Source organism: Protobothrops mucrosquamatus, unplaced genomic scaffold, assembly GCF_001527695.2.
Source record: "Protobothrops mucrosquamatus isolate PMUCROS unplaced genomic scaffold, P.Mucros_1.0 scaffold48, whole genome shotgun sequence".
NCBI classification, from domain to species: Eukaryota; Metazoa; Chordata; class Lepidosauria; order Squamata; family Viperidae; genus Protobothrops; species Protobothrops mucrosquamatus.
This window is the reverse complement of record NW_015386430.1, coordinates 212,686-233,073: the sequence shown is the minus strand read 5'-3', so window position 1 is coordinate 233,073 and position 20,388 is coordinate 212,686. Positions and strand designations below refer to the sequence as shown.

At 34.2% G+C, this 20,388-nt stretch overlaps 1 protein-coding gene across 1 annotated transcript in view; it reads right to left on the bottom strand.

The window, feature by feature from the left end:
• STAC (SH3 and cysteine rich domain) overlaps nt 1-20,388 on the bottom strand; it is an 81,007-nt gene that overhangs the window by 30,219 nt on the left and 30,400 nt on the right. Inside the window, exons 2-5 of the mRNA XM_029283290.1 lie at nt 19,997-20,270; nt 5,650-5,750; nt 4,770-4,851; nt 2,661-2,776 (exon numbers count right to left, since the gene is read on the bottom strand). Of these exons, the coding sequence (XP_029139123.1) occupies nt 2,661-2,776; nt 4,770-4,851; nt 5,650-5,750; nt 19,997-20,270 (573 nt within the window). The remainder of the gene's footprint in view (nt 1-2,660; nt 2,777-4,769; nt 4,852-5,649; nt 5,751-19,996; nt 20,271-20,388) is intronic.

The window sequence follows — 20,388 nt, the reverse complement described above, 5'->3', positions numbered from 1 at the left end:
CAACATTGTTATGAGGAGAAAGCAGGAAAAAATGAATCAGATTTACTGTCATAAACAATCTGAAAGAATGTAAAAAAATAAATTATAAATAAATCAATTAATTAAATATACTGTACTTCCAAATTCCAAGTTCTAATAAACTGAATTTCATGTGTGTTTTTTTTCCCAAAATGACTGTAGTACTAAAAACTACACATTTCATGTGTCACCTGGCATTTCACAGCCTGACTTGATAAGAAGTGAATCCCACAATGTGTTGGCATTAGAAACCTACACCCACTCTCCATCTGATCAAAATTTCAAGGCAAGCTGACATTATGTTCAAGTTTTTTTTTGCTTGAGTAATAATTTATTATTTAAGAGAACACTTTACTCATTTGGCATGAAATACACTTAGGAGATTCTGATCATGAATGAATTGCAGGAATCAAAGAAAAAGAGCAAAACATTAGAAAAAAAATAGTCTTCTGTTTATGAAATATGGCAGTGATTGGGTTTGATAGATCAGTAGACAAACCATGATCTCTTAAATTATTATTTCAGAGATGTTTCCTTACCTGATTTCCCAATGTCTTCAACAGTGGTAGAACTTCTACTGTGCTTAAAACATTCTTAACAATTCAGAGATACATGCAGAGAGGGATGCACAGTCCATATTTGAATTGTATAGCACAGTCAAACATCAGCACAGGAAATGTTTTGTGGCATTTTGTATTATGTCATAAACCATTTTATGATCATTTTTATAACATAAAATGCTTTACAAAATTTGCCAAATTTCAATTTCATAGGAGTTATGAGTCCCAGATTTTGGATGCATTCTTTAGATTAGCCCATAGGAGATACCTTGGTTCAAAATTTGTTGTCTTATGATGTGCTGTTTTACCAAGTTTACATTATGGGAATGGGAGTTTTAGTAGTATATAGATTTTAATAGGCAAATAAGCTTTCAAAAGATCTAGAATCCTTCTCTGTGAGTATTAATTCTTTGGAACAGCTTTAACAATGGTAATTACAGAAGAGCAGATATTGCATGGAGGATGTAAGACTACACCTTAGTACTGTTTTCTGTCTAAATAGTGTTCTAGTCAGCTCTTGCTTAGGAACAGTATACTATTATATCTTTAGTGAACGTTGTCAGGATTGACTGGCAACTGCTCTCCAATGCATAAAATATGTAAAAGAGGAACTTTATCTAATTAGGGATGCAGGAAATGGAAGGCTTCTGAATGCAAATCATGTATTGTATTCCTCCTCCTCCTCCTCCTCCTCCTCCTCCTCCTACTACTACTACTACTACTACTACTACTACTACTACTACTACTACTATGCCTTATGTTATCAGATTAGGTTTAAAAACCATGCTGTGAATTTCAGCAGCTATATTGTAGTTAGATGAGAACAAAGAAGATGAGAGTTTGGGGCATCTAAAGGATGCTAGGTTGCCTAACTCTACAAACATGGAGCTAAATATTTTTTTTATTTTAATACTTGGCAAGGATACTTTTATTTGGCTGAAAGAGATTGAAAAATATGATATATTTGGAAAGCAGATCCCAAAGAATTACCCAGTTTTGCTCTGAGCTGATCATATTGTAAATCTTCCCTTATGTAGAGAATTGTCGGGAATCCTAAAGAACACCAATATAGTATGCAGGATTGGCATACGTTGCAAAAAGGTAAATTGAAGTTATTATTGCAAAATAGAGATTCTAATTATGACAATCAGAATAAATATCTAAATAATCTAATCTTGTTATTGCTTTCCTCCTGAAATTGTAATTGTAAACAAGGTGTCCTATTTCTTCACTAAAGTGTTAAGAACTACTGATATTAATAGAGAATGGTGCCCTAAAGATAGTATGGTCTCTTCAAAGACTATTGGAAAAGCAACCTTTTTGCATGATAATAACAAGCTGACAGCACCATGCTATAGGTATCTCTTCCTGTGCTTTTCGAATATTTGCAATCCTATATATATGATATTTTGTGTATTTGTAGACGTAAACATTTATAAAATTATTGGCTGCTCCATAATTATCAGAAATAATTCTGGCCCTGTTTTTCTGGTGAGGTTATTAGTTATTATTCTGGCTCAAATAATAAATCGGGTTTTTCAACAGTTCTATTTTTGTTTCTCTCTCTCTTACAAGAATTGAAAATATTTTTGTTTGTTTGCTTAGTCTGACATGCCAGATAGATTTGGCTGTGGATAGGATGGAATTTGCTTCAGAAAAGTCTATAGTTTGGGCTTTTTTGTGGAAAGTGATATTATTCCCATTGTGTCAGTCCCAGACAACTCAAGATTTTAAACTTTAACTTTAAATGATTTGCCTGTTTTTGTTTTATTTGGTATCCTGTATATTTCAGCAACTATCTTCTTTTAACCCTTCATCTTCTTTAATTTTTCCCATATTTCTATAAAGCCTTTGAACAGTCCTTTAGTTCAAAACCTTCAATACTTTAATTTTTTTCATTCTTACTTCTTCTATCGTTATCCCTAATATTTATATTCTTAGCCCTCTCTTTGATCTGCTGTTCTTTCCCTTCCAATATATTAAAATAGAAATGTTGATTATACAATTGAGGCAATGACATAAAAAAGCCCTGCTCCTATTAGGAAAGTTTTTAAAGCAGAGAGAAAGAAATGATATAATTACAGAATTCCTTTTGGGAGAATCCGAGCTACTTCCAGTACTGCCTTTCTTGGTTTTCTGGGCCAAAGAAGTTCCAAAGCGAAGTGTTTCATACACAGGGTCAACTTTATTGCCACAGGCTGAGGGGAGAAAAACAAAACATTGATACATTTGAGAGATAAGGCAGAACAAGTTCTTTCCATATACCGTGAAAATTATCATGTACCATAATAATATAAACTGACTGCAAGTGACAGCATGACAAGGTAGCATTGGAATATTTGCAAGAAAAACACCTGCCTGAAAGTAAGAACTTGTGGAACCGTAAATTAGACAAAGTAATAGAAAATGAAGAAGTTGCTCTGAAATTTTAGAATTCAACAAGACAAGTACCTGTCACATTTTTTTAATTGTCAATAAGAAAGACAACAAAGTCTAGCTAGTGGATATGGCAGTACATGGAGATGGTAAAACAGAAGAGAAACAACTGGAGAAGGCAACAAAACACAAAATCTATAAATAGAAAAAGAACTGTGGAAAAAGAAAACAAAGGTAGAACCAATAATAATTGGCACATTGGGTGCAATCCCCAAATAATTGGAGCACCACTTGAACACTATCAGCATTGATAAAATCACCACCAATCAATTGCAAAAGGCAGTTTTACTTGGAACAGTAAAACATCCTGTGACAATACCTTTAACACCATCAAATATCCATATCTTTCCATCCCAGGTCCTTGGGAAGGACTCAGTAAGTGGATGAAAATGCCAAATCCTGTGTAAATATTTGACTTACTATGCAATAAACAGTAAGAATAACAACAGCGGCAATGTTTGGCAAAGGGTTAGATCTTAGAACAAAGCCCCCAGGATATAGTCCAACATGCTTTATCAACTGCTTATTGTTTGTGGAAAACAGCAGAACCACCCTGTTTTATGACTAGATCAAAAAGGTTGCAGAAGAAAATGGAGCAAGTCCGCTTACGCAAAGATTCTATGCTGAATGGCAAGGAATCTGAGAGATTAATAGGGCTACTCTTGGACCACTGCAGCAGAACTCTTCCCATCTTACTGCAAGTTTCTGTGCCACCATAGCGATTTTCCCTCTGATTGTTGAAGAGAACAGAGGTTCATCTAGTAGCCTCCCTCTCTCTCTCTCTCTCTTCCTGAATAGAGATTTTGCAGAAAGTATTTCAAAAGATTCCTATTTCTGCTGGTAATTTCTACCACCACTCAACAGCATAATACTTGCCTCTCCTTTTTGGCCTGCCATTACTGGCCTTTTGAATCCAAGGCAGCAATGAGATAGCAAAGAGCCAGCCAGCCAATCTGCTGCATGCTGCTGGCATTGTTGCTTCATGCCATTGTTGCTGATGGTATGTGAAATCAAATCAGTGAAGGGGAGACAAGCAGGAAGTCAAGCAGTCTGTGCTCTTGTTGAGAGTAAGTGGGAAATTCGGATAGACAGAATCATCTTCCCTGCTCCTTGGTCCCCCATTAGTAACAGCAGAAACCGAGGACTGGAGGAAACCACATTGCAGAGGATGTGGAGAAATGCTCCAAGACAAGATAGCGTAGTAAGATAGTTAAGAAGTTCAGGCTAGAATTCAGAAGTTCTAATTATAATTCAGCCAGGAAGCTACTTGGGTGAATTGTAGTTGCCTAATTGCTTTTATTTTTGGTAGATATGGGCAATTCATCTCCTCCTACTTATTTTTTTTACTTTTAGTTGTCTAGACTAAATCAAATGCAACTGTACTAATCAAATGCAACTGTACTTTATTATGATCAGACTGTAGACCTCAATTCCCCATTAGAATCTCTCATCCCTGTGACTTTTAAAGAAAAAAAAAACTTGGAATCATATCCCATTTCTGTTTATCTTGTTAACAGTCCTCCAACTTTGTGCCTTGCAATGGAAATTTTCTGGTTTATGAACTTTATTGTTGCTGTTCGGGGTGTTTTTTCCTTTCTTGAAGTTTCCCTCTTCAACAAGATTTGCACAATCCCAGGAGGGAAAATGAGTGTCTTCAATGAAAATATATAAAAGTTTATATGGGCCACTGAACATCAAGGTTCATAGAATAGAAAAAGAGAAACAATAAAAAGCAGAAAATTAATTGGAGTTTACCAATTGGCATGACTTCTTTGATGCAGCCAAACTGCTCCTGAATGAGAAGGGGACTGCTGTAGTAACGGCGAAAACCTTTGGGCTAGAAAGAAAGAGAAAGGAAACAAAGACATGATACTAGGAGAACTAAAAACAATAGGTGCACTCATTTAAACGTGAAGGCAAAAAGGCATTTCAGAGCCCATTCACTTAGCATCTGCTCTAACTCTTACAGCAGCTGCACTTTCCCCCCACAACCATGGAAGTACTCTGCATTTGTAGAGCAACACTGAGAAAAGATTAATTCAGAGAGGTCTGAGATGAAGCCTTCCTGGAGAGGAACTAATAGGACTAATAGCTCTGATTCAGAAGGAAACCAGGAAACCAAATTTGCTTTGCTGCTGAACCTAGGGCACAGTCCAGAATTTAAGTGGCCCTTTTTCAAGGATGCCTCAACTGATCCTCCTACTTGTATTACTGCCCGCTTATTTGCCTTTTGACAAATTTGTGGATTTGGAGATCTGCAAACTGTCGAAAAGCAGAGTGTAAGACAAGAAGAGCATACTGCTTCACTTCTTCCGTCTTGCCATTGCTTGCAAGCTAAGGAAAGAATGGAAATAGTCAAAGGCACAGGAAGAAGGACCCAGAAGATTGTAGAAGTCAGCAATACAGTCTTTGCAGAAAGAGGAATGTACAAAATAAAAACACTCAGTATTATCTTTGCCTATAGGTACCTATGCTACGTAAACACAAAGAGACTGGGAATGATTTCTACAACCTTTTAGTAATGCAAGTATATTTCTTTAACTCAGTTAAATCAAGAAGGTTGGAGGGATCTGTTGGACCAACATCTCTTACTGAGCCTTATTTGCAGCTTTATTCAATAGTTATATTGGCTTACCAATTTGCCCATGCACCGTTGCTGTCCAGTGCTCTCTGCACATTTGTGGTGAATGCTCAGTTTGCATGCCTTACAGCGTAATCCATGTTTAGCATTTGTCCCTGTCAAAGGCACAGATACAATCAATAGTTTCCATGCACTCACCAAATGACATGGCATACAAATTCAAATGAGATTCAACTTCCCTGCACTGCAAAACTTCCAGTCTTATTCTAAGTGAGTGGAATCTATTTTATTTTTTCATAGGATGAAGTGAGTCTGGAAAAACTTTTACCTGCAAACAATTGCATCTCAAATACATGAGAAAGCAGAATTGCACATATGTAAATGGATTTTTTTAAAAAACCCAACCTTTATTATTTTTAAATATAATTCAAAGTGGTGAACATATCTAAAGCTCCTCCCTCCTCCTATTTTCCCCCACAAGTCTGTGAGATAAGCTGGACTGAGACAGAGTGACAAACGCAAAGTCAATCAGCTCGTTTTTTCATGCTTAAGCGGGACTAGAGCTCACAGTCTCCTCTGTCATCTTTACCCTTTAAAAACAGAAATGTATGAAATATTGCAAGGGTGGCAGGCCTGTGAGAGTTCCCATGGCTCTACCAGTGCTAAAGAATGCAGTGAGAAATAAGGTTCCAGGTGCTATAGTACTAGCATAGAGTGCAGTGGTCATGATGGCAAGCAGGACTAGGTGGCAGAGCCAACTGTAAATATAAGTGAGCCCAAGTTGGCCCGAAGTTGTTCATGTGACCATGGAGTGCTGCAGCAGCCAAGGCTACCTATCATAAATCTCTTTGTTTAATCTATCATAATTTAGAGTGGTCGCTGAACAAATGCAAGTTAAGCAAGGACTTTGTATGAATAGAACAAAATAGAATGAAAAATGCAGATCTAGTATCCACTCTCACTTACCGTAAAGATATTTACAGAATGCTTCCCTGAAATATTTTTGCCATATACTTTGTAGCATTGGTAAAGTTTAATCTGCAGATTTAGCCATGGGACCTGGCTGGTAAAAGGGAAAATACCAGCTCCAGATCCTCATCATTTAAATAGACAAATCCGCTGATATAAATGAAATCTGTTTCAGGACAGTAACTCTTCTGCAGCACTATTTTCTCACTCAATCCAATGGGAAGATGAAGGCTTTCTCAATTTCCTGCCGTACATTTTCCTGTAATCCCCACCACCTGGGAATTTCCTACTGATTTTTATGCAATAAACATAACTTTGATAACTCTGATCAGATTAGGGTACTGTCTTTCTGCCCCTAGTATTGCCTATTCTGACTGCAGCTGGAATCCAGGATTCTAGTCACAAGACTTTTCTATCCTGCAGATATCACATTGCAGTGGGGATTCCAGAGATTGGATATGCACTCTGCCATTGAGCTATATGTATAAATGATTGACTGAATAACTTATAGCTGAAAAATTCAGCAGTAAAAGGGCAATTTTGAGAGCAGAATTATTGCTATTAATATTACAACATTGATTTAAATGCTGGCATTCTATTCCCAGAGCAGTCAGGATGCCTTATAATCTAAAGTAAAATACAGGTTTGGATTGTCTATGTCCACTGTCCTATGAAAGAAAAATTTAAAAAAAAATCAGTTCTACACACCCCTGTGATGTTACCTGCAAGACTACTATGATTTCTACATTCCTTCAGGCTTGAAATAACTTAAGAAAAGTAATGAAAAATTATCCAAGCCTTATTTCCAGCATGTACTAGCCATCCACTGAACCTAAAATTATAATGTGTAAGAAGCCTTGGCATCTTGCTTACTAACTGGACTTGAACTAATTCTGTGCCTTAACCCTTGGAACTCATTATCTCTTTTCCCCTATATCTCATCTCATATATGCAAATATTTAAAGCCTCATAATTTAGCCCTGGCCAGCAAAAATCTATTAAGGATTCTGAGAAATAACAATATATCTATTTTTAGCTTTGATCAGATGAACACATTTTATATTCCTTTTACTTTTGATAATCTTGATCCTTAATCCTCTCAGATAAAGTCCTGGAATTTGATTTCTTGTCATTTTTTTCTTTGTCCCTTCCCACAAAATTCTTCACAACTTTAACTCATCTCTTTTGTAAATCCAGTATAAGAAAGCTATCCAGGTCATTCTATGGACCCGCTGTGTTCAGTAGAAATAAATCCCAGTAAGTTTTGATAGGAATTCCTGAAAATCTATGTTGATTTGCACCACTAACACTTTTGTAGTTTTTCACTCAGAGGGAGAAAAAAAACACCATTGTTCACTTTTCCTTTCTTCTAATGTAAATTACACTCCAAATTCTTCTGTCTAATTATAGATGTTATTAAATATAAAAATAGGGACCTAACTTCAGCCTTGCATTGGCCTATGATTTTAGTTCAGACTGCCAAAAATCAGAAAAACAGAATACGTACTAAATATATGAATTTTTTTCTTCTTTTTTAAAGATGAGAATATAACATAATAAAAGTTATAGGATTCACCGGAGAAAAATTTGCTTCCCTTTGGAGAAGCTGGTATGATACTTAACAAAATGTGCATTTCATATTGTGCATTTAAGAAGAAAAAAACAGTGTTTAAAAGACATTTCATCTCAGTCTGCAGGTTCTTTTTAAACCCACTGTGCATCTATGATGACAAATCTATCTCTGAAATTGTTCCAAATATCCCCACAGGTAACAAATGCAATCCAATAACAGAAATATAAAGAGTTTGTCCTGTTGGGATTCATTTCGTAGAATGGCTTGAAGCACACTAGCAGTATTTAGATTTGTTTTCCTTAAGGGAAACTTAAGATACTGATTTTCAAACAAAAAATGTATTTGCACAAGTTTGTGTGAACACTATGCTGTGAATTTGTGTGTTAGTGCAGATAAACAGAAATGTGTATTTTCTGAACATTTTTGAAGAGAAAAATTTTCTGCAAGTGACTCCAATTAGTACATTCATCCCAGTATCCATAGTCTATACCAGTATTAGGCTAATTTGATGTAGTAAAACATCTACTAGGACAATACAATCAATAAAATTAAAAGCTTTGAAACATGCAGAATTACATTTAGTGGGATAGTTTTTGAAATAGACAATAAAACTGAAACTGTCAGACTAGGCTAAAGTAGGAAATTTACCACTCTACCTCTCTGCATATAAATTGATAGTTTTGAAGAGGCCCAAGCCTCCATGAAATATCCTTAGTTCCACAATTATTTCTTTTAAGTATGATTCTGTATGTATGAAGAATAAAAAAATATGAAGGGATAGAAAGTGATTAGTTAGATTGCATGCACATAGAATCTTACTATAATTCCGTGGCCACTTTGCAACTCATTTAAAAACAACAACGAAGGCAAACAGAAGCATAAATTCATATGTACCGCTTTAAAGACTGAATAAATATGCTGCTTTTTTTTTTCTTGTGGTAATTGATCCAGCAAGCAGCCAGTATATTGATCTCTTCTGTAAATAGGGAGGGTGGCAGAAATGTAACTTAGCTTCAGAAATAAAGAATAATTTAAAGCCCTTCTGTGATATTATTTTGCACATGCTAAATGATTTTCAAAGCATGGGCATCTATGAAGGAGCAGCAAGGAAGGAAACGTGAATAATTATGATGCTGAAAAGAAAAAAACACTTATGCCTTTGAATCAAATGTCTGTACAAATCAGAACACAAATACGTGAGGGCAGGATTTATGTCATGACATTATCGAATACTGATCATCATTTTTGCATAATTTCAGTTTACCTTCTTGCCCCCTCCCTCTTATACCTGGTTATTTGAAACACAACTTCATATGACTTTACATACATCTTTCTCTCACTTTTCAGATAGAATAATAATTATTTCAGTCATGGAGAGACAATTGTGATAGATAAATGCATGGTCTGTCATCGTGTTCTAACTTCGTATTTCACTGTGGATCTGAAAGAGGCCTGCAGCCACAATTAAGCAGGCTGATAGATTGAGTGTTTTTTTTAAATAAAAAGAATAGTCATCAAAAGGGAAAGGTTTTTGATTTTCAGTGCAGAGTTTGATTTAGTTTGAATGTCTGGAGGAATTTTGCTGTGAAAAAGATTGTAACATTTGGAACATCTTGATAAAAAGCAAATAAATGAGAGTTGTAGCATACAAAATTATAATGATGACAGATGATAAGGTATTTCTCTAAACTCTCTTAACACGATAATCAGCATCATTTACTGAACTGAAAGACATGGAATTCAGGACAGATGAAATAACAGCTTCTTCCTAGAACATAGTTAAACAGTGGGACTCACTATCACCAGGTGGTGACCAACCTGTTTTTAAAAGAGAAGAGAATAACAGAAGAAAATGGTATCTATAGTTGTATAGTGTGATGGTTATAATATTATCTTTTATATTAAAGGCAGCATTACCTTGATATTCGTTGCTAGGAGATACTTGACAAAAGAAGCTATTGTATTCATATTCTGTAACTTGTACTATAGAGGCTATTCTTACAATAATATAGCAGAAATAGTAGTAATTTTGTTGGTAGGGTATACTACTTCAAACTACAAGTGAGAGACGTATGAAGTTGAATGATTGCTTTTTCATGAAAGATGGGAAATCTTGCACTTAGAAAGCCAGAATATTATGAAGAAGACTACCCATAAACATTTTTATTTTCTTTTTATGTGATAATGTTGTTTTGCCTAGAGCAACATTCAGACAGGGATAGGACTAGTCACATAAGATACAGTTTTATTATCTCATCTGAAGCATGTGAATCTGGGCATCAGAACATGGGAAACTTAATCTAAGAATCCTACCTCTGTTCCTTCTTTAATAATAGTCAAGAGAGGGAAGGCATTTACTCCATGTGCTGGACAGTCCTCCTTCCTTCCATATTACTTAATCCAGAAAAAAAATGCAGAGACATTTTCCTGGATGGATGGCTACATGATGGATGGACAGATAAACAGATGGATAGATACTGGAATTAAGCATTAAGCTACTACTAGAGTTAGGTGTGTTCTTATTTTAGTAATGATTCTCCCATCCTCCCTTAACTAATTTCTCATTATGTTGTGCAATGTTATTTTCTTTGATGGTGAAATCAACAGCTCAATTCTCTGAACTCTAACCAAATCTTTGAATATCTGGATGTTTGGCACAAGGGTAGAACTGGAGAACTGGAGGGTGGCATGGAACATATTTTAAACAGCTGACATGAAGCCTATCCTAGACAATCAAAGCAATGTTCTTTCCATTATGCAAAATTGGTTACACTGAATTTTTTTCAGTTGCAGAATTCTTTTTTACTAAAAAAAAAGCCTACTTTAATAGTTCATTTTGCCTAATAGGGCAGTTATGCCTGACAGGTAGAAATCAAAAAGATAAAAGTTTTCCTAGCATAATGGTATTGTTGAATGATATCAAGTGAAGAATTTGTCCTATAATATATGAATGCCTGTGGGGATCAATGAAATCTTCTATGGAGAATCCAGCTGAGAATACAGATAAAATAAGAAGAATCCATCTGAAACAGTCCATTTGCCTAGTGGAGATTATCTTGACATTTTCACACATCAGATACAGGGCTGATATAATTTGTTGTATTTTAAGAGAAAATTAAAACTTACTAACATTGTTTATACTTGTTATTATGAAGGGGTAAGTAATTTCTCTCTATAGTTTATTTTATTTTTTTTATTTTTTGCACTATTTTTCTTTTTATTCTTTTATTTTTTTAGTTTTTATTAGTTCTTACCTTTTAATTGTGATGCTCGATAAAAATTACATATATAAAAATAAATAATTATTTTATAATAGATAAATAAATTTTAATTATTTTGGCAGAATAATGTATTGGTTAGAGTACCATCTTTGACATGGGAGATTGGGGTACAAATCCCAGCTGGTATCTATCTTACCAGAAGGGATTCTTGGGCAAAGATCCTATAATGCTTCACCTGCCTACCTCAATTTGAGAATGATACAAACTAGGAGAGTCATGCCGGCTTGGACATCATCAGATTAACAAGTTCCATGTCAGGTGTTGGAGAATCAGAAAGATCTGATGATAAGTGGACTATTGGAACAAACCATACATGGATGAGAGAAAAGAATCTAGAATTGATGGAATGCTATTATAACAGCAGATCTAATAAAAGGGGATATATGAACGATATGAGGATATTATGAATGGAAAGAAGACCTGTATCCATACTAACTGAGAAATAGCTTGTTATTCAATGTATTTATTAAACCAATTTATGTAGCTTCCCCAACTCATATATAGAGATCCAGGGTGGCTTACAATGCTTCAACATAGTGAAGAGGATGCTGCTCTCACAACTTGAGATAGACAAATTGAACATTACATCCCATACTCAAAATAAGTACTATTAGATAGTATGTTAGAAGATGCCAACAGAACCCTCATGACAATCCCCATGATCACCATTATTCAAATTAATGAACTGGTATATGCCATAGACATTTTTATGTAATTCTAAAAAAGATTGTTAAAATGATTTAAAAAACCAGTAATACATATTCCCCTGGGAAACTGAAGTTAGAGCTAAAATCAAGACACCTCAGAGGTTTGTCAGCTGATGGAATTATAGAATGGTGTAAAGATTAAGGATAAGTTACTGAAAAAATACAAGAGCTTGGCTCCATTAGAAGTCCTAGAGATTGCTAAACAAAGACTCACAGCACTGGCTAGAAGGCTAAGGAGATACATTAGATAAACAGAGGCCAAGAAGATAAATGCCCTGTTCTCCAAAGAACCATCCAAAATTTACTCCTAACTGCAACAGAAATTGAACATTACTAGAAGAACATTTGAGAGAAAAAGAAGACACATTACATCAATATAAGGACCAAAGAGAAGACCATAACAATCTCACAGAATAGAAACTAGTCATCATCACAATAGCAGACATCTTTCAACAGAGGGGGGAGTCCAGTCTACAACACAGTCCTTTCAGCAGTTCCAAGAAGGCTCCAAACCCATTTGCACTACTCAGGTGACTCTGAAGACACAGATAAATCTCCAGGTGGCCTCAATGACTCTCTAAAAGAATGCAAATGACCAGCTACAAGGAATATAAATCCATAATAATAATAATAATAATAATAATAATAATAATAATAATAATAATAATAATAATAATAATAAAAAGTTGGAAGGGACCTTGGAGGTAATCTGGTCCAACCCCCTGCTCAGGCAGGAAACCCTATACCATTTCAGACAAATGGCTGTCCAGTCTCTTCTTAAAAACTTCCAGTGTTGGAGCATTCACCACTTCTGGAGGCAGGTTGTTCCACTGATTAATTGTTCTGTTAGGAAGTTTCTCCTTAGTTCTAGGTTGCTTCCCTCCTTGATTAGTTTCCATCTGTTGCTTCTTGTCCTGCCTTCAGGTGCCTTGGAAAATAGCATGACTCCCTCTTCTTTGTGGCAGCCCCTAAGATACTGGAACACTGCTATCATGTCCCCCCTCGTCCTTCTCTTTGTTAAACTAGACATACCCAATTCCAGCAACCGTTCCTTATATTATTATATATTATATTATATATAATAATATAATACAATACAATACAATACAATACAATACTATACTATAACTATACTATACTATAATAATATAATATAATAATATAATATAATATAATATAATATAATATAATATAATATAATAATATAATATAATATAATATAATATAATATAATATAATATAATATAATATAATATAATATAATATAATATAATATAATATAATATAATATAATATAATATAATATAATATAATAATATAATATTATAATATAATATAATATAATATAATATAATATAATATAATATAATATAATATAATATAATATAATATAATATAATATAATATAATATAATATAATATAATATAATATAATATAATATAATATAATATAATATAATATAATATAATATAATATAATATAATATAATACTATACTATAGTCAGAGCTAAAGAAGCTTCTTGGATGAGAAGCGAAACATCTTCAAAGAAAAACAAGAAAATCCAGTTACCTTGTGGGATAATAGCAGTATATAAATGCCTAGTACACAGATTAAACCAGCTAGTACTAGCAGGCTCCCACCCAAACTGGCTAATATAAGGAAGGACATTGCTGATAATGAAAGACAAGGAAACAGCACTGGCCAACAATGAGCCAATAATATGCCTCCCCACAAGTCCTATTGGGTATCATAGCCACCATGCTACAGAACCATATGAGTGAATGCATGAGCATAATTCAGAAGAGCATTGAAAATAATACCAAATTAGTCTATTTACACTAACACGTGACATTTTTTTCTTTAAAAAAACTTGATTGGCATATTTGACTGAAGTAGCTGACATATTATTATGACTCAAATCCAGCTATGAATTCTGCAGTCCATACCTCAAGCACCTCAAAGCATGTGGGATGATATAGAAAACTCCTAAATTTCTCTTCTCTGTTTTTTGGAAGAGGGCAAGATGGCAAGCTATTTTTTTTTAAATCTTGTGCTTAATGAAGTCAAATCTCTGATGTATCTCTTATGTAGCTTCCTACCTTTCTCAACTTTGAAAAAAAGGACATAAGTTTGTAACCTGTTGTTTAAGCTGCTTTTGTGAAATTCTAAATGAAAGTTGCAGTAAAGCAGAAATGTCCATTACAATGAATGATACAAGCAATATCGTTATCAACTGGAATAGAAGTCAAATTAATGCAGCACAAAAAGATTGTTAGATTTAGAAGGAAAAAAATATACAATATGGAGGTAATTCAGAAAATTCAATTGCTATCATGGTTTTCCCCAAGAGGGGCAGAGGAAATTATTTATTTCTTTGTTTTAACCAAAATTCAAGTATTAATTCAAGATGTTTATAGCAATTTAATAACCAGTAGAACTTAAGTACTAAATGTGTTAAAGAAAATAGAAAATAGCCATTTACTCCAGTTAATCTTAGTCTTTGAGTATTCTAAATGCTGCCACATTTTAGTGTAGTTTCACTGAGGAAAAGCAGAACACCAAAAGAACCCGCTATATATAGTTTTGTTTCTTACCAGTGTTCTGACTAAAGTCAACGATGACATTTCCTAAGTGCCTTTGAATGTATCTTAAGACTGTAAGTTGTTGCTGGTATGGCATTACGTAAAGGCCAGGAATGAAAGGCCCCAATTCAAATGTCATTTCTGCAAGAAGACCATGTAGTACCCTCAGAAAAATTACAACCTCTGCAATATGGGGATGACAACAATCCTGGCTTATTGATTAAAGAGGGTTTGGGACCAACCAAATAGTATACTATGTTGGGTGACTTAAATCCACTGAGTGTCTAGAGGGGGAGCTGACTTATCATTGGAACTGTTTCAGTAACTGTGATATGTCTGACCAGGTTTGCATCAATGAAATGTGCTGTGAAGGACAAAGTACTATGAATTAAAAAAAATTTTTTTTTACTTGCAGCTGGTATGTCAGAGCACTGTTTCTACTCTTTATGGCTGCAATTTGATTGGTTAGTGGCACTTGTAAAAAGCCACATAAATTATGTTAGTGCAATTCATTCTATGTTTGGTCTGAAGTTTCTAAATAGCTTGGCCTAGTGAGATGATGATGGTGATGCCATTTTTCATACTAGAACATTGCAAAAATCTAGAATTATAGCTAAATGTATCATTTTCCCTGTACAATTATTGTCTGCAGGAAAACCTTAGAATTATATTAGTATTGGATGAACTCTTGAGTAGTTCCTAATTACACTGGATCTCAAAGATCTCTGCTAAATCAGATAAAAAAATCTAAATCAGCAACCTGTTTCTCAGGCACTGATGAAAATCTATAACAAGAACATGGAAGTGATAGCCATCCAACGATCTTTTTTCTGCATATACTTTTGAAGTGAAAGGAAACTCTGGGCCATTTTATAAGCAAATTATGCTTGCACAATGTTTCACAGCAATACATTTCATAATTTATATGCAGCACATGAATTAGTGGGTACTTTTTCTGCTTAGGACAACAATAATAACAAGTAGTAATAGTAATGGTAGTAAAAGAATAAACATGGCCTCCTTGTGCCATCAAAGTTCTTGAGCTCCATTTTGTATGGCTTTAATTCTATAAGCTGTTGTGGAAAGATAATAGTCCTGATAATTAGCTAAGATGCAGGTCAAGGAATGCTAAAAGAGTAACTATTAATGTGCAATAGGCAAAAATAAAAAGTTTATAGCACCTTAAAGGACTAACAAAGTTTTTGTGATATACATCTTTAAAAGATGAATTTGTGGTAAGAGAAAAGCAGAGGAAAGATGGGATGAGAGGTACATATGGCCAGTGGTGGGATTCAAATATGTGAACAACCGGTTCTCTGTGTGGATGCTGTTTCCGGAAGTCCATTCTGGGCCTGGGCAATAAAAAATTAACTACTGGTTCTGCCGAAGTGGTGCGAACCGGCTGAATCCAACCACTGCATATGGCTTTTTACAGACAATCACTAAGATCTTCTTAACTAAATTAACTGTTCAAATTGTAAACCTACAGAGCCAGATCAACATGGACACCATGCATTGCATTTACTCATAAACTATGACACTCCCAACATCCTTGCCAGCATTCTTGGGCAAAAACTGGAGACCACTTTTAAAAGTAATGTTCACCAGTGTTCAACAACATTTTTGATGCCTATCAGGGCTTCTGCTCCACAGCACTGTGTATTAAAAATATTGACCAGCATTTATTTTATACCCTAAATACTACAGAAAGCTTGGAGCAACACAATTTGAGAAAATCAAGGAGAGAGTAAGTACATTTATTCTGGAAAAGAGGAGAAAGCTGGTAGGCATGATAGTTATTGAAAGGACTGTTTTGTAGAAGAGAGAACAAAGTACCGGTAGTTCACATTTGTTTCAGAAGTCTGGACAAGAAAGAATGGGATTAAATTACAAGGAATCAGATTTCAGTTGGAAACAGAGAACATCTCATAATTGTAGGAATCCAGGAGATGATACATTGATTCTGGTTTACTGAAAGTGTTTAAAAAGAGTTTACATGGTCTTTTGTACAGAAAGATGTAATAATAGATCCTACAGGAGTTGGACTAGATGTTCTCCAAGATCCCTTCCAACTTCAACTACCACCACAGGCTGTCCAGAGACAGTATTTTATCAAGTGTTCCCTTAATCCTTAGTCAAGTTGCCAAAATGAAAATTTAATATCCTATAAATAGGCATAACATTACTAAAAAATGACTTTTGTTTTTATACACAAAGGTTTATAAATTGAGCCCAACATTTCCATTAATAAGCAAGGATTTTAAAAGAATTTTGCCCATTTTACGACCTTTTTTGCCAAGTTGTTAAGTGAATTCCTGCAGTTGTTAAGTTAGTAACATGGTTGTTAAGTGAATCTGGCTTCCCCATTGACTTTGCAAAAGGTGATCATATGACCCTGGACATTGCAACCATCATAAATATGAGCTAATTGCTGAGTGTCTGAATTTTGTTCATGTGACCATGGTTATAAATGTGAAAAATGGCCATAAGTCAGATTTTTTCAATGACATAACTTCAAACGGTCACTAAATAAGTGGTTGTAAGTTGAGGACTACCCATACATGCTAAATGCAGTGAGATTATTATAGGCAGAAAAAGGGAAAGATTCAACATTAGCCACAATGAGAGGAATGGATGGGGATGAGCAAATTGACATCTTTGATAAGAGAAAAGACATTAGCTATGTTTAATGCTAATTAGAAATCCCTCACAGACTTTTGTGTGAGATAGAAAAAAAATGAACTTATGATTTATGGTTTTGTTGATTAGAAAAAAAAATAGATTATAGAAAAATTAAAGTCATTCTGTAAACATTATTTTTAATTTATACCTATAACAACTATAAAATAAATTTGGAAGTAACCTTTATATTTCCTTTTCTTTAAATATTAGTTTATTTTAATTTTTATCATTCTTGTTTAAAATCTTTATAAAGTTATTTTTAAAAAACCGAGCAAGACATTTTTCCCAATTATATATATATATATATATAAAAAATCCCTAGTGGAAATAACTGAATATATTATTGCATACAGACACACTTGAAACAGGAATAAAATTAGAACTTAGTTCCTAGGGACATAATTTTGAAACAATTGTTTTTAAAGTGAGAGTCCTTCTCATGACTGTGTTGTTAAAAATAATAATAATAATACTATTAATAATAAAAGCAAATACTTTCCCACAGTCAATACAAAGTACTCTACTTTGGCATGGCTAAGAAGCAGCCTGCCTATGGCAACAGTCCTACTTTAATTTGTATGCATACACTTTACTTGTGTTTAGATACTAAAGGAGGGAAGATATGAGTCACAATTTTGTGTGCATATAAGAGCACATACATACTCAGACTCACAAATGAAAACACACTGAAAAGTATTGGGCAGCACAGTTAATTGTGAAACTAAAGTATCAAATACCTTATTAATAAAAACAGAAGACCAGTAGGTTATACCTGGCTTGCTACTAGCTAGCAGAGATAGCTGGTCTAGTGTACTATAGTTCACATTTTTAAAGACCTATGAATATTGGAAAAAAGGGATTGTCCTTAAGCTCAAGGTAATTAAATTGTGAGGCAAGGATTCAGGTTACCTTATATGCACAGGTTAAATTAAATGCAGAAAGCTAATGAAACAGATGGAATCTCCTCAGTTTGATCAGAAGACATCTAGATACTACTACATTTCTCATCATAACCTTTAACTGGGTGAAATGGTGCATCATAGGGCAACAATTTTTGAACCAAAGTACATAAAATGGGCTATTTTACAGAATGTGTCCAAATGTAGGACCCCTATCTCCTGTGGAATTGAAATTTGGCCAATTATGTAAAACATTTTATGACATAAAATTATCATAAAACAGTTTATTACATAATGCAAAATGCCATAAAATGTTTCCTGTGCTAAACAGTTCAACATGGGCTATTTTCAAGGCAGAAACATCTTTGAATGCATCCCAACTTTTCCAGTGAAGCCAATACATTAGAAGTTCTGTCACTGTACAACCTATGACAACTGGAATCGAGACCACACAGAGCCAAATCCTAAGAAACTACATACATACATACATAGTGTACTTACATACATATATAAATACATTTCTTTTTTTTATTTTAATTAATTGTGGTTTTCTGTATTCTACTTGCTGTCTATGACTGAATAAAGGTTTGTTTGTTTGCTTGTTTGATTGATTGTCATGTGATGTGTGAAACATGCCTTTGATCAAGTTCATGTTAGTGTGAATTGCCTTGTGTATCCATGGTATCTTTTAGGATTTTAAAGCAGTAATTACCCAAGACTATGTGGTATAGCCCTCTCCTTAGCCTCTAATAAATGTTCCCAAGGAGGACAGACTCATGATGAAGCAGAGCAAAGGCTGTCTAGCTCAGAATAGTGAATAGTTGATAAGAGATAGAAAGTAAAATAAGAGCTGAAGGAAGATTTGAATTCCCAAAACATAAGGGCTGATACAGTACTTACAATATCTGCCATTGCTTTCCATGTTGCAGTATGAGAAATAAAGGCTAACTGTATTTTTTAAAATTAAACCCAAAATGTAACATGCAAAGAATAAAATTACTAATCTAAGTCTTTTTTTTAATCTGTTCATTCTTTGAATACTTTTGAATAGATTTGTGCTCATGCCAAATTTGCTAATTCATCTGAATTCACACTTTTAAGGCTCCCTGCATTTGACACAGATGAGAGACCTAGCATTCAAATAATGTGTAGAAAATTAAAATGTTTTCCATCTAAGTGACTATAGCGAATAAAGTTCGATAATAGTATGGCTAATTAATAAATTAATCCATGTGTAAAGCTCTAAAGTTGATGCATTTTTATAGGTATATATATTTTAATATAGTGGAGAAAGAAGAACACAAACTTTCTACTAACAGTGTTGTTCTTAATCAGTATCATATATCTCTTTCTTAGCTTCTTGCTGGCTAGTATTTAAGCATATTTTCCTCATCATGACTGTATCTCCTTTGCTGCCTGACCTACATAAACCTGGAAAGCTAACTCTAGATTCTAGAAAGTTGGTTCTTAGAATTTCTAAATATAACAGTCATGAGTAGAAATGATTACTTTCTCATAAACAGTGATTCTCAGAGGATCACTTTTTATGCACAAAAACATAAAAAGATACAATTTTTTTCCATGTAGTTTGCATTTATTAAACAAATGCAAGAAATCAATCTAAGTACTTTTGATCACTCCCTTCCCTAGAAAAGTTACTTTGTAATGATAAAAACAAAAAGTGTAAAATGTAAAATCTTTCTTACCAACAATCATATGGTTGCAGACATCACAGAAAGTGGGTTTTTTGAAGATGTGTTCCTGAAAAATGTGAGTCTTGTCTTCTGGCTGGAGATGGGTATTGGTTGGAGTAGAGTTTTGACTTTCCAAATTAGGGAGCTGCCCTGATCTAGAGGTGATTTCTGATAGCAAATCTACTTGCAGCTTCGTGCCACAGTTTGTTTGTTGAAAAAAGTTGTCTGCACTTTTACTCCTCAAACTTTTGGTCTTGAAAGAAAGTGATCGTTTCAATTTCTGGAGCTGAAAAAAAAATCAACAATAGCATTTTTCTCCCCCAAAGGCAGATTTCAGAACACATGGCATATAACCATGATATGCAATTCCCATTGATATTTAGTGTTCAGGCAATTTCAAATAA